This window comes from Cnephaeus nilssonii, assembly GCF_951640355.1.
Source record: "Cnephaeus nilssonii genome assembly, chromosome: 15".
In the NCBI taxonomy this organism is placed as follows: Eukaryota; Metazoa; Chordata; class Mammalia; order Chiroptera; family Vespertilionidae; genus Cnephaeus; species Cnephaeus nilssonii.
Window position 1 is genome coordinate 2656024 of NC_137086.1, and position 15410 is coordinate 2671433.

Here is a 15410-nt window from a genome sequence, read left to right on the forward strand (position 1 = left end):
CGCTAAGGATGTCCGACTGCAGGCTTAGGCCCGCTCCCTGGACTGCAAAAGGGCACAGGCCAGGCTGAGGGACCACCCCCCCACCCTCCAAGTGCTTCGCTCTGGCCGCAGGAAGCCCTATTCTTGCATGAATAGGCCCGAGGAAGCCCTATTCTTGCAGGAATCTTCCTGCAACGGGACTCTAGTATATATGTATATATATTAGAGGCCCGGTGCATGAATTCGTGCATGGGTGGGGTCTGGCCAGCCTGGCCAGGGGGAGGGAACATGGGCGGTTGGCCGGCCTGCCTGCTGGTCGAACTCCTGGTCGAGGGGACAATTTGCATATTAGCCTTTTATTATATAGGATATACACTGAGTAGCCAGATTATTATGCGTTCAGAGATCATAATAATCTGGCCACTCAGTGTATATATAAAAAAAGAAAGGAAGTGGACAGAGCAATATTAGTAACTCACAAAGTAGACTTCAAAACAAAGAGAATAAAAGGGTAATTCAGAGAAAAGGAGTATAACATATTAGGAAGACATAAAAATTCTAAAAATGTATGCATCTAATAAATGAGCTTGAAAATTCATGAAGCAAAAATTGACAGAATTAAAGAAAAAAAAAAGACAAATCCATGATTTCAACTGGAAATTTTAATATCCCCTCAGTACCTTATATAAGAAGTAAACAAAACTTTGATATGGCTATGAAGAAAATACAGCCCCAGAATGAAAAGTACCTAATCAAATTACAAGTATAAAGGTTATATCACTTATCATTTAAGTACTTTGATACACTGTAACTGTACATGAAAAGAACTGTCTCATACATGCAAAGAGCTAAATAAATTATGATGAGAATCAAAGATTACATTCATCTTCTATATTAACTTATTAAACTGGAATAACAATTCCTTTGATTTAGTGTTATAACATTTATAGAGTGCTGAAAATAAACGCATGGGAAAGCAATATGAAAACATGGGTAGGTAGATTAAGGGATAAAGGATCCTAGCCTTAAAACTAGAAATACCTTCCACAGCAGATAGACCAGATGTTTAATTGATTTATGTTGAATTAGCAAATTATGTCAAAGCAAATGCTCATTCCAGCACTGCTGTTATATGTTGTTTTAAAAAATATTTAAAGTGATGTTAAAAAGGTTGCTAAGGTACTCCCTCTTCCACATTTATGCCACTCTTCAACCCTTCACTTAATCTAAGAACAAATTAAATTTTGAGTGTTTCCTAACTTCATTAGAAAAAACATTCCATATAACATGATGAGTCAATCAATTAATTTATGCTGTAATATTATTTATGCTTGACTCAGACCATAAAAGAGTTTTAAGAATTCTGCTGTAAGATACAGTTATGAACAGAAACTAAAAGATATTTGTCAGCTGGTAAGAAATAGTTTAAAATAAAAAGCTTCTAATCAGCAAAAGAAACCATCAACAAAATGAAAAGAGAGCCCACTGAATGGGAGAACATATTTTGCAATAATACATCTGATAAAGGGTTAATATCCAAAATATATAAGGAACTCATACAACTTAACAAAAGGAAGACAAACAATCCAGTTTAAAAATGGGCAAAGGACCCCCTGGCAATGGGCAAGGAGACACGTGATTGGTGCTGTTGCTCTTTTATATCAATCAGGGACAAAGCAGATGTACAGTGCCTAGTTCATCCTAGCTTGATGCCTGTGTCGGTGGCCAGAGCTGTTTCATGACTGAGGCACATAAAAAAAAAAAAAAAATGAGCAAAGGACCTAAACAGACACTTCTCCAAAGTGGATATGCAGATGGCCAAGAGATTTATGAAAAAATGCTCAAAGTCACTGATTATCAGAGAAATGCAAATTAAAATGACAATGAAGTATCACCTCACACCCACTAGAATGGCTACCATCAACAAGTCAACAAATGACAAGTGCTAGCAAAAATGTAGAGAAAAGGGAACTCTAGTGCACTGCTGGTAGGAATGCAGACTGGTGCAGCCATTATGGAAAACAGTATGGAGTTTCCTCAAAAAAATTAAATATGGAACTGCCATTTGACCCAGTGACCCACTTCTAGGAATATATCCTAAGAAACCGAAACACCAATCAGAAAGAAGGTATGCACCCCTATGTTCATAGCAGCACAATTTACAATCGCTAAGATCTGGAAACAGCCCAAGTGGCCATCAGTAGATGAGTGGATAAAAAAGCTGTGGTACATTTATCCCATGGAATACTATGCAGCAGTAAAAAAGAAGGATCCCTTACCCTTTAACACAACATGGAGGGGCCTGAAGAGCATTATGCTAAGCAAAATAAGCCAATCAGAGAAAGACAAGTATCACATGATCTCACTTATATGTGGAATCTAATGAACAAAATAAACTGAGGAACAAAATAGATCCAGAGACAGAAGCATAGAACAGATGACTGAATCTCAGACGAAAGGCGGGGGAGGGTAGATGGGTAGGAAGAGATCAACCAAAGAATTGTAGGCATATATGAATAACCCATGGACACAGAAATAGGGTAGTGAAGGCTTGGGGCGGGTGTGTGGGTGGGCTAGAAGGAGTCAATGGGGGAAAAAGGGGAACATATGTAATACTTTCAATAATATTTAATTTAAAAAATAGTTAACTGTTGGTATGTTTAATCTTTTATAGGTGAACTAGAGGCCTGGTGCACGAAAGTTGTGCACTAGGTGGGGGGGGCGGGGAGGGAGGAGTACCTCAGCCCAGCCTGCGCCATCTTGCAGTCTGGGAGCCCTTGGGGAGTGGGCTTAAGCCGGCAGTCGGACATCCTTAGCGCTGCCACAGAGGCGGGAGAGGCTCCTGCCACTGCTGCTATGCTCGCCAGCTGTGAGCCTGCTGGCTTCTGGCTGAGCAGCGCTACCCCTGTGGTAGTGCACTGACCACCAGGGGGCAGTTCCTACATTGAGCGTCTCTCCCCTGGTGGTCAGTGCACACATAGTGACCGGCTGTTCTGACGTTTGGTCGATTTGCATATTATCCTTTTATTATATAGGATTAACTAAACAACAAACAAAAACAAAACTAAAAGAAAAAGGGCATTTTATTCAAATAAACAAAAAGTAACACAACACAGGCATAAGATAATTTTCTAAACCTGAGAAAAATGCTTACTGACCTTAGTTTTGGTGATTATACAAAACTATTCCCCTCTCTGTGCTTCCATAGTACTTATAATAAACTAATATTAGTTGAGTACATGTCTGTTCCATAAGTTCCTTTAGGAACAAAATACAAACTTTCATATGTAGGGATGACTAGTGATTGGCATAACGCTGAATTGTCCAACAAATTCAACCAAACCATATCTATATGTATATCTACATAAGGTCTATAAAACTTTTAATAAATAAAGGCTATTTGGGGTAGATGCTGTAGTTAATGAGGCCTGAATTCCATTTAAACACTGTGATAGGAACCTAAGTGGCTCATGGCACAGTAGTCAGGAACCATCAGCTTAGAGTCTTTCACTTGAACTACAGAACAAACATTAAGAAGCAATAGTTGTATTCATGCCAAACGTCCACCTTTGAAATTCATTAGCAATAGTATTAACAAGTACTACAATAAAGCACTGTCACTTTAGGAAAGCTGCTTTCTTTTTTATTTTTTTAAAATATATTTTATTGATATTTTTACAGAGAGGAAAGGAGAGGGACAGATAGCTAGAAATATCCATGAGAGAGAAACATGAATCAGCTGCCTCCTGCACACTCCCTACTGGGGATGTGCCCGCAACCAATGTACATGCCCTTGACCGGAATCAAACCTGGGACCCTGGAGTCTGCAGGCTGACACTCTATCCACTGAGCCAAACCGGTTAGGGCGGAAAGCTGCTTTCTACTGATATCCTTCTGAAGATGTTCCTTTCTGAATGATTCTTATAATCTCCCTCAGACTCTCTGTACATTCCCCTTTCTTCTTCTATTCAACATGGATGGATAAACAGATGTAGTAGCTATTCATGATCACACTCTATAGAGTACTGTCTAGAAGCATTGCTGCTTTACATTTCAACAAACCTGGGCAAAAGTCCTAGCTATTTATGAACTATCTGACAAATTAACTCAATTTATCTATATAAGAATCTCATAGAAAAGTTGCAAAGATAATATGAGATGAAGAATATAACGACTGCCCAGCCAGCGTAGCTCAGTGGTTGAGCATCGACCTATGAACCACGCTGGGGATCGAGCTTGTAACCCAGGCATGTGCCCTTGACTGGAATCGAACCTGGGACCCTTCAGTCCACAGGCCGATGCTCTATCCACTGAGCCAAACCAGCTAGAGCAAGGGCCAAGAGTTAACAGTAGTCCTAGCTGGTTTGGCTCAGTGGACAGAGCGTCTGCCTGTGGACTGAAGGGTCCCAGGTTCGATTGGTCAAGGGCACATGCCCAGGTTGTGGACTCAATCCCCAGTGGGGGGCATGTAGGAGGCAGCCAATCCATGATTCTCTCATCACTGATGTTTCTCTCTCTCCCTCTCCCTTCCTCTCTGAAATCAATAAAAATATATTAAAAAAAAAAAAGTTAGCAGTAGTTTCATCTCAACTGATGGAATTCTGTGTGATTTGTATTTTCTACAGCTAATATGTATTTCTTATTTTTAAATATACTTTTACTGATTTCAGAGAGGAAGGGAGAGGGAGAGAGAGAAACATCAATGATGATAGAGAATCACTGATTGGCTGCCTCCTGCACACCTGGGGATTGAACCGTAACCCGGGCATGTGCCCTTGACCGGAATCAAACCTGTGACCTTTCAGTCCACAGGCCGACACTCTATCCACTGAGCCAAACCAGGGTTATATCCAAGATAAATTAGTAAAAAAAAAAAAAAAAAAAAGCAAGCCATTCATATTGTGGTCAAAGGGTGATGTCATCCCAACATCTATATATATAAAAGGCTAATATGCAAAGTGTCCCCTCACAAGTTCCACTGGGAGACTGGGAGTTTGCTCGCTATGACATGCACTGACCACCAGGAGGTGGCACGGAACGAAGGAAGGCCCTGGCCGGCAGCCGGAAGGCCCCAATTGGCCCTGATCGCCAGCCAGGCCTTGGGACCCTACCCGTGCACGAATTTCATGCACCAGGCCTCTAGTATCTATACACTTTTATGGGATGAGTTATGTATTGTTCTTTCCCTACCACCACCACCAAGGTCATATTTTGAAGCCCTAACCTGCAGTACCTCAGAATGTGACTGTATTTGAACATTCAAGGAAAATTGTTCTTTTATCCATAATTACTATTAACCAATCTATTCCTGAGTTCTTCACATCCCACTATAGGTCATTACTCTGGTTAAATTTCACTTCTATCTAGCCAATTATCTTCCCAACTAATGATTTCTGGATTGGGGCTCATCATCTAAAATTATTTCAGGTTTAGCTCATTTGCAAAAAGATTCAACATTCCATCACTACCTCCACAAAATGTATTAATAAAATATTTAATAAGAGAGTAGAGAACCCTAGAACCTGTCCCTGGGGATCTCTGTCCAAGGTACCATTCATGCTTTCATCAGCCTCATTAGAATACAGCTATTAAATTAGTATAAACATATGCTTATTAACATTTCTCCTTATCATCCTCATGTATGTCAGACTTTTCTCAGTGCTCAGTCAAAAAGAATAAAACACTATTGAGTGAAATACAAAATTTGACTCCACAATTAAACTGTAAGGACACAGAGGAGTTTCATACACAGGTGATGGAAACAGGAATATTATTATAGTTCCTCATTTAATACTATAAATGAAATACTTATTACAAACATTACAATATTTCTAGTTGGTACCACTTTGCCTTGTAAAGATGAATTTCAGTTATTAAAGAGTCTTTGCTGGGCTTCTCATATATCTAAATAAACCTTAGTTAATTAAGCAGAGATGCTATTAATCTGAACATACTAAATAAAACACAGGAATATTCACTAGGAGATCATGTGTGAAGCCTTATTCTAAATCTCATTGTTTCAGAGCTAGTAAGAGACCCGGTGTTTATAGCACAACTAGAGGCCCAGTGCACGAATTCGTACACGGGTGAGGTCCCTCGGCGTGGCCCAGCTCGCGCCCGCAGGCTCGCACCCCAGCTCGTGCCCCCAGCCTCACAGCTGCGCCGTGGCCTGGTGCCACCCCCTCACCTGCTCCACCATCCCACCTGTGGGACCATTGGTCAGGGCCAAGCCCCTGACCCAGCTCCTTCAGGGCCTGGGAGCCAGGCGGCGGCCCCACCCCCCACTGCTGGTCGCTGTCTGTGGGGCAATGGGCGGGGCGATCAGGCCCCCGCTCGCACCCGCGTTGGCCTGGCACCACCCGCTCACCTACTCCACCATCCTGCCACGGTCCCGCTCTCATCAGGGCCCATCGGGGCCGGCAGCGCCTCCACTGCCGCCCACTGTCAGCGCCACATTGCCGACGCCAGCCATGTTCCGCACCACCCCCTGGTGGTCAGCACACATCATAGCAAGCAGTTGAACTCCCGGTCCAACAATTTGCATATTAGGCTTTTATTATATAGGAGAATTGCCTCCTTTTATAGATGAGCACACTGAGGCTCTCAGAGATGGAATGACTTGACTAACCTCAGAAAGCTAACTCTGGCCTGGCTGGGCAAAGAAATTACACCTACTCCAGGGCTACTGATAATGCTTCACAAACTATCTGGTCAAAATAATAAGAACAATACAAATATTTTCTTACCAATTGGACTTCGCCAAAAGCACCTCTTCCAATAACTTTTACAACCTCGTAGTCTTCTGCCTTCATCTGCAAACCTCTGATTTTTTTCACAATTTTCTCATCTACAATAAAAAGGTCACCATATTTGTAATATTAATCATATTTATAAACAATATTTTAAAATAATCAGCATATTTGTAAACACATTTTTATTCCAATAAATTTGGCTTAGTTTTCAGCTATATCTGTCAGTTTTTAAAGGTTGCTATTTAAAAATCTAAGATATACATTAACTTCACGTCAAAGAATCAAAACACTACGGTTTATTAACATATATAAACAAACACTACTGATTACCAAAAGGTAGCAGTTAAGCTATTCTGTTTCTGACTCTGTTGCTTGGCAAGTTAGATGACAGCTGAAACAGTGATGACCCAAGCGGTCCTGAGTGCATTCTAAGTCATGGAAGAAAGTTGCTATAAAATTACTTGCAGGGCTAATCTTAGTAATGAATTTTTGGAAGCCTACTTCTTTAGTAATCACATATTATAGATATGGTAACTATAGACAAGATTGTGGAATTAGGAAAACAGTCCAGTCTCTGACAATTCCAAATTAAAAAGCTTATTGATATAAAATATGTATTAGTTATTTAAAAATTAAGAAGAAATTGGAATTCAACTTCATTTACACCTTCATGGCAACATCAATACCAACAAATATTAAGAGTTACCACATATATGGCAATAATTGTTATTACATTATCTTTCACTAACTAGATTGAAATGTCTACATTTATGCAAATATAAAGCTCATTAAGTCTTCCAGATAATGTAAAGGTCTTAGTGTTGTTAATATTAATTTAAAACTTCTCTTGGAACTGCCATAAATAACCTGTCCTGAAACCACTAGTCTTAATAATTTATACAAAATCTTGAACTCTACCTATATTATTTGCTACAATTGGTTCTGCAGTTTTGCTTTGAAAATAAAGAATATTAGTATTTAGCCCAGCTGGTGTGTTTCAGTGGTTGCGCATCGATCTACGAACCAGGAGGTCACAGTTCGATTCTCGGTCAGGGCACATGCCCAGCTTTCGGGCTCGATCCTCAGTGTGGGGTGTGCAGGAGGCAGCCAATCAATGATTCTCTCTCATCATTGATGTTTTTCTCTCTCTTTCTGCCTTCCTCTCTAAATCAATAAAAGTATATTAATAAAGTGGCAAGCTAAAAACTACTTAAGTTTAATAAGTTAATAAGTTTATGGACTTTAATAATATTAATCAAACATAAATCTCTCATCAAAGTATAGTCATGGGATCAAATATGAAGTTTAATATACTTACATCTATTTAAGAAATTATCTATATTCTTGTTTTTCCTCAAAGCAGGAAAATCCAAATCAAGGACCAAGGAATTTAAGCCATCCTATTTAACAAAAAATTTAAAAAGGAAAAAGAAAATTGTTACAATTTCCAAGCATTTAAAAAAAAGGTCTTTACATTTTATCATATGTTATTCTCGCTGAGTAAATGTCAACCCATTTTGATATGAAACTGCCAAGTGGATCAATATCTAACACCTTTAACTGATTTCCTAACTTTGTCAGACTATTAAGACTGACCCTATCATGTGTTCCTTTGTTCTTTTAGCCTACAGAAACAGTCATTTTAAAATATGCACCCACTATTACTTTTGTTGGTTAGATGTCTTCTTTTCTCTCTTCAAATGCCCAGTAAAATTTCACCAAGCTTTCGACTTTAAGAAATACACCCAGACTAAGGAAGTTGCTATTCACTCAACAATCATTAATTTTGTGCTTAGTGCAAAGAGTAGAAAATTCAAAAATAAATAAGACACTAACTATCCTTGCCTTCCGGAAACTCAGCCTCAAAACTAAATTTCCCATAAAAATATGAAAACAGGATGATGCATTTTTCAGATTTCTATTTTCTTTAAGTTTTCTATATTTTTCAGACTTTCTACAAGAATGCATTAAATTGCCCGATCAGCGTGGCTCAGTGGTTGAGTGTTGACCTATGAACCAGGAAGTCACGGTTTGGTTCCCCATCAGGGTACATGCCCAGGTTGCATGCTCAATCCAAAGTGTGGGGCATGCAGGAGGCAGCCGATCAATGATTCTCTCTCATCATTGATGTTTCTATTTCTCTCTCCCTCTCCCATCCTCTCTGAAATCAATAAAAACGTATTTTTAAAACGCATTAAATTTAAAATCAAAATAGGAAAAAGTGTATACATATAACTTGGTGGGGGTGAAAAATACTAAGAAACAAATGACTCAGTGGATGTGCTGTGTAGGAAACCATGTTTCTAAAGCACTATCATATATACTGTCTCATCCTCAGGAGGGCAGGATGAAATACATTCATTTTAAAAATAAACAAAGTAAGGCTTAGATTAAGTGACTTAGACTTGCCCAAGATCATGCTATTAGGAAATGACTCGCAGGACACTACCTAAATCTTAAAGGTCCAATATACTTCATTCATCTCCCTAGTCTCAATGACCCGACTAACACCAATGGGAGCTTGGAAGGGTAAAGAAGTAAGCTGGAGGATTGCAGGGGGGAAAAACAGCAATAAAGAGACCTTTTAGGGATCTGGGTAGGGGGAAAATCACATGCAAAACTTAGAAAGGTAACTTGGGTCTTTAAGTTACTAATTCTAGAAGAATTGCACATACTATATATATTTTAATATATTTGTATTGATTTCAGAGATGAAGGGAGAAGGAGAGAAACACCAATGATGAGAGAGAATCATTGATAGGTTGCCTCCTGCAAGCTCCCTACTGGGGATGGAGCCCACAACCCGGGCATGTGCTCTTGACTGGAATCGAACCTGGGACCCTTCTGTCCACAGGCTGACACTCTATCCACTGAGCCAAACCAGCGAGGGCTGCACACAGTATATTTTACCATTCAGTTATACTTCATAAATTTTGATATTTTAAAAAGTTTAAAATGTAAAATCCAAAACACTTATATTTTTAGACTAGAGGCCCAGTGCATGAAAATTCATGCACTGGGGGGGGGGGGTCCCCTCAACCCACCTGCCCCCTCTCACAGGGGCGGGAGGCGACCTGGCAATCAGGAGAAAGCGACTCCCCATCACACCTCTGCTGCTGCCACTGCCGGCAGCGCAAGCCTCAGCCAGCCCTGGTTATCTGAGCCTCAGGCGGCCCTGGACGGCTGGGCAGCCGCCATCCGAGGCTTGCCTGCGTCTCAGGCCGGCGCTAGGCGGCTGGGGTGCTGAGGAGACTGGGGCACTCTGGAGGCAGGCACGCAGAGCAGCCAGGCCCACTTGGGGGTGGGCCCGGCCTTGCTGAGCACCTGCCGCCCCAGTGGGGCTGAGGGGACTGGGCGCTGCCTTCTTGTGGCTGTGGGTACCACCATCTTTGAGGATGGGGCAGTCAATTAGCATATCCCCTCCTTATTGGCTGTGGGCACCGCCATCTTTGTGATGGTGTGAGGGTCAATTAGCATATTCCCCTCTTCATTAGATAGGAGGATATATCCATATTTATGCTCTTAATTAAATTTTCAAATCAAAGAAAGGTGCTTTCATGTGAAAAACATTCTCCTATGCCTCCATTAATCTCCAAAGGAAGAAAAATTTAAATTGATAAGGCATAAGCTATTATTACAAGAACATTAATAAAGTTACATGGCCTCAGTATTTTGATATTACAATAATGACATAGTTCACCGGTATCTTTTTCTTAAGCCAAGTGGTTTCAACATCAATATTCTAAGTTCACTGGTGGCAAGGTCTGTTTATACTGTACTCCATCAAAGAGGCACTCCAGAGAAGACTGGATTACTTAAAAGGAAAATTTTGGAGCCAAAGAGAAGGGGAAAAAAGAAAAAGAAAAATGGCTTTTACTGCAAAGTCTATTAGTAAGTAAGGATGATGCCAGACATCAACACAAAACATTTGCTTATTATCTCTTTGTGTGTGGGGAGGGAGGAAGCCACTTTGACAACAGAGCTGTTCCAGCCTTTTTTTAATTTTGAAAGTAAAATAAACAGATAAACAAAGTTTTGTTTACTAGTGCTTTGTTTAGAGAAGGTAAAACAACTTGGTTACATTTCCACTCCATGACAAAAAAACAGTCCTCCAAACCAGTTTCCAGTCAATTGTTCCGATAATTAAACCAATAGAGCCGAAACCGGTTTGGCTCAGGGGATAGAGCGTCGGCCTGCGGACTGAAGGGTCCCAGGTTCGATTCCGGTCAAGGGCACGTACATTGGTTGCGGGCACATCCCCGGTGGGGGGTGTGCAAGAGGCAGCTGGTCGATGTTTCTCTCTCATCGATGTTTCTAGCTCTCTGTCCCTCTCCTTTCCTCTCTGTAAAAAAATCAATGAAATATAAGCCAATAGAACCTTCTCTTTCATTTTATAACTAGAAGTCTGCCCATATGATTTCCACCCACCAAGAACCTAATTGTAGAAAATCATTTTCCCCAAGTGATGAAGTTATATTTCAGTTTTTTCTACAAAGAGTCCCTAAAATAAGATCAATCACTCAATAAATGTTGGTTATTATTTCCATTATTTTCAATATTACCTAAATACAAACTTTGCATTTAAGGATTAAGTAATTAAAGAGATATAGAGTTTAAAGGGGTTTTAAATTTAACTTTAACATCTAAATCTATCAGCACATCTTTGATACTAACAGATGAGGCCAAAAACCATTTCCTCACTAATTTAATGTGTTCCATAAAGAAAACTATTTTACTTCTTAAGTTTTTATTCTCAATATCTTTACCACAGTGCTAGTCTGGCAACTAATCAAGTACTGTTTATGAAGCCAAATGAAATAAAGGTAAGTCTGAAAAGTACTAGTTGCTACCTCCTTTTGTTATAAATGTACTTAGATTGTAACCAATTTTTAAAACTCTCTTCAATCTTACTTCAGTTTTATATAGCTTGAAATTTTATTTCAGCCAATTAAAATCTGGGAGAGATTGCATACAACACATAAGCATTTCGAGCAACATTATTTACAAGAGCAAAAATTCAAAACAACCTAAAAATCTTGAAAAATATAGTAAAATCTAAGTGGACAAGATCTAAGGTATTAGAGAATACACCTTAATAAATTCATACTTTAAAAAATATTTCATGCAGAATTTACAGCTCTCTTTATCTCTACTGAAACATAGCCTATTTTAAATTCCTATAAAGATCGCAATAAAGATTCACGTTTTGGGCAGAAGCAACATTTATTTGAGAACTCTGGAGAAAGGAGGGGGAAACATATGATTTGTAGGAGGTAGAGAGCAGTGATATCTTAATATCTAATATTATGGACACTCACTCCTGTGGTCCAGTAACTGCAACCTGCATAATGTCAATTTTAAACATTCTACTCATTGATCCTCACCTTCTTATCTTTGCAGCTCACTCTCACTAATACTTCAACTCCAACAATCTCCTGACTCACCAGGAACCTTCAATCCAAACCTTATCATTTTCCAGTCTTTTACCATCCCCTCCTATGTTACGCTCTTTTTAAAAATATATATTTTTATTGATTTTAGAGAGGAAGGGAGAAGGATAAAGAGAAACATCCACCGGCTGCCTCCTGCACACCCTTTACTGGAGATGGAGGCCGCAACCTGGGCATGTGCCCTGAGACAACACGGGTATGTGTCCTGACCAGGAAATGAACCAGTGACGTCTTGGTTCCCGGGTCGATAGTCAACCACTGAGCCACAGTGGCCAGACTGCTTTACTCTTTATATACTTAAATTCCAGTCTATCATAATAATCACTGCCCTGCACTTACTCTTGTTCTTCTCATTTAATCATACTCTTCTGAAAAAGCACATCACTGGTTAAATCCAATTATCTTTCTACTCAGTATTTGAACCTCCTAAAGCTAAATCTGACTCAAGCACAGAACCATGTTCAAGTGACCCTTAGCTGACTGGCAATACTAGACTATTTACCTGGTCCATTTTCTCTCCCATTCTCCTCAAATCTCAAAAATCTCCTCTCCTAATCTCATTCTCAGCTATAGTCCTGACTTCTTATCTCATTAAGAACGTGCACAAGTTCTCATCACCAAATCTGTCTATATTCCTGCATCTGTATCCACATATTCTACTTTCTTTCCTCCTATTGTATTATAGTGCTAGCCACAACCAATCTCTCCATCTGTGCACTGAATCTCTCCTCCCCCTTGCCTACTAAAAGACAACACTACAGCAATTCCTCTGTTCCCCTACCGTAGCCACCCATCATCTCCTCATCTCTTATTCTCTCTCTCACGTGATTACTGCCATTGGCATGTTATTTCTCTTACCCTTAAAAAAATAAAATCCCTTTGATTCCACTTCCCATACAGCTATCATATCATTTCTCCCTTTCCCTTTATAGGGAAATTCCTTGAAAGAGATTATCTATACTGTTTTTAGCTTTTTCTCCTCCTATCTCATTAGAACTAACTGCAATCGGTTTTTCCCCTTCCCCACCACCACATCCATAACCAAACCATCTAAACTGTTCTTTTCAAGTCTACCAATGACCTCCACATTGCGAAACCAATTATTATTTCTCAGTCCACATTTTACTTGACCTATAAACATCTTTGAACCATCCTTCACTATCTACTTCTTGAAAATCTTTCTTCAGTTGACTTTGATGACAATGCAGTCACATGATTTGCCATTTTTCAGTCTTTGCTGGTTTTCTCCAGTCCTTGGGCCTCTTCTCTTTCAAATCCACTCATTCCATAAGAAATCTCATCTTGTCTCTAAGTGCTGATGGCTTCCAAATTCATTCTCTCTATCCTGGATACCTAAAATCCTGAATTCTAGAACCTTATCTCCACTTGCCCATGTGCCATCCAGCTTATCTCAATGTCTAATAAATATTTCAAATGCTGATGTCCAAAACTGTGCCCTACCCATTTCCACTGTAACCACTTCATCCTTCAGTCTTCCACATCTCAGTTACTGGCAATTTCTTCCTTCCAAATACTCAGGCCAACAGCTCTAGTATCAACCTTGACTTTTTCTCTCCCTCAAGAACCTAAATCCAAGCATCTACAAACCCTGCGAGCATTCTCTTCAAAATAAATTCAGAACTCCACCAGTTTTTACTCCCCTCGCTACCACCACCCTAGTTCAAGACTCCATCCTTTTACTTGAATTACTGCAAAAGCCTGCTACCATGTCTCCCTATTGCAGCTCGCCCTTCCCTTCCCCTTCAGATTAGTGTCAGTGCAGCAGAGATGTGCCATCACTCCTCTGTTCAAAACCTCCGATGGCTTTCACATCACTGAGAGTAAAGCAGAAATCCCCAGCTATAACCTATGAGGCTCTTTATGATCAGCCCTTACCCACTTAATTAACTCTCAACCCTCATCCCCTATTACTTTCTTTCTCATTCATTTTGCTCCAACTACACTGGCCTTCCAAATGTTTTAAAATCTCAACAGGGGGTCTACACAAGGAGTAAGTGGGAATGGAGTAGGAAGGTAACTCAGTAGCAGCCTTCACAAGAAGGGACATCTGAGCAGCATCACAGTTCTATGGGGTGGGGAGCTGGCTGTAAGTGGAGGAACTGAGCAAATTAGTAACTATATGATAACAGATGCCAGCTCTTACTACTGGAAGAAGTACAAATATGGATGGGTGGAGCTAGAATGAACACATGGTGTTGGCCTGAAATTGGAGGTATCAGTCTAAATTTATGGTTTTCACTACATAAAGATATAGATATTTAGGTGTAGGTTCCTGTGTGGGTCTTAAGCACAGACACTCCAACAACAGTGAACCCACCTAGCACCCAGATTGTGATTTTGAAATACCACCTCTAGCCCTAACCGGTTTGGCTCAGTGGATAGAGCTTTGGCCTGCAGACTCAAGGGTCCCAGGTTCGATTCTAGCCAAGGGCATGTACCTTGGTTGCGGGCACATCCCCAGTGGGGGGTGTGCAGGAGGCAGCTGATTGATGTTCCTCTCTCATCAATGTTTCTAACTCTCTCCCTCTCCCTTCCTCTCTGTAAAAAAATCAATAAAATATATTTTTTAAAAAAGAAATACCATACTCCACTAAAAGAAATTAGGGCTCCTTGGAGAAATGGCCAATTCCAGAACTGAACAGGAAAACCTATAGCATCTTGTGCCCAAAGTTAAGGAGGTACATGGGGGATAAAATGACATAGAACTATACATATAGAGTGCATCAATGCCAATATCCTGATTTTGGTTATGTACTATATTTATGTAAAATATAGCATTGGGAGAAATTGGGGGAAGGGTACACAGGACTATTCTGTATTATTTTTGCAACTTCCTATGAACCTATAATTATTTCAAGATAAAAAGTTTTCTTGAAAAGTAAAGAAGTACACAAAGGTTGATGGCAACATGTCAAAAGGACATACAAATACAAGCCAGCTTGAAATGGCTCCCAGTGGCAAATTTGGGACAATTTGAGTATTAAAATAAATAATGATAGCAATGGAATATAACCCATTGAATAAAACAAGAATTCCTGATGTAAATGAATTTGTTAATTAATTCTCTTTCTTACAGTAAAATGTCAATAAATGTAGAAGGAATACTTGAGTCAAAATATCACCATTTGTCAACCATCTTGGTAAAAATTAATTTAGCTGAAAAATATCAATGGATACTTAAACTAGTGGGTAAAAGTACGAATAGAAA

General features: G+C 39.8%; 1 protein-coding gene across 2 annotated transcripts in view; it reads right to left on the reverse strand.

Annotated features, from left to right (window-relative positions):
- The window catches only part of ROCK2 (Rho associated coiled-coil containing protein kinase 2), an 87283-nt gene that overhangs the window by 51366 nt on the left and 20507 nt on the right, over positions 1 to 15410 (reverse strand). For both annotated transcript variants that reach the window (XM_079792269.1, XM_079792270.1), the window contains exons 2-3: positions 8050 to 8131; positions 6726 to 6826 (exon numbers count right to left, since the gene is read on the reverse strand). In XM_079792269.1, coding sequence (XP_079648395.1) covers positions 6726 to 6826; positions 8050 to 8131 — 183 coding nt within the window. The remainder of the gene's footprint in view (positions 1 to 6725; positions 6827 to 8049; positions 8132 to 15410) is intronic.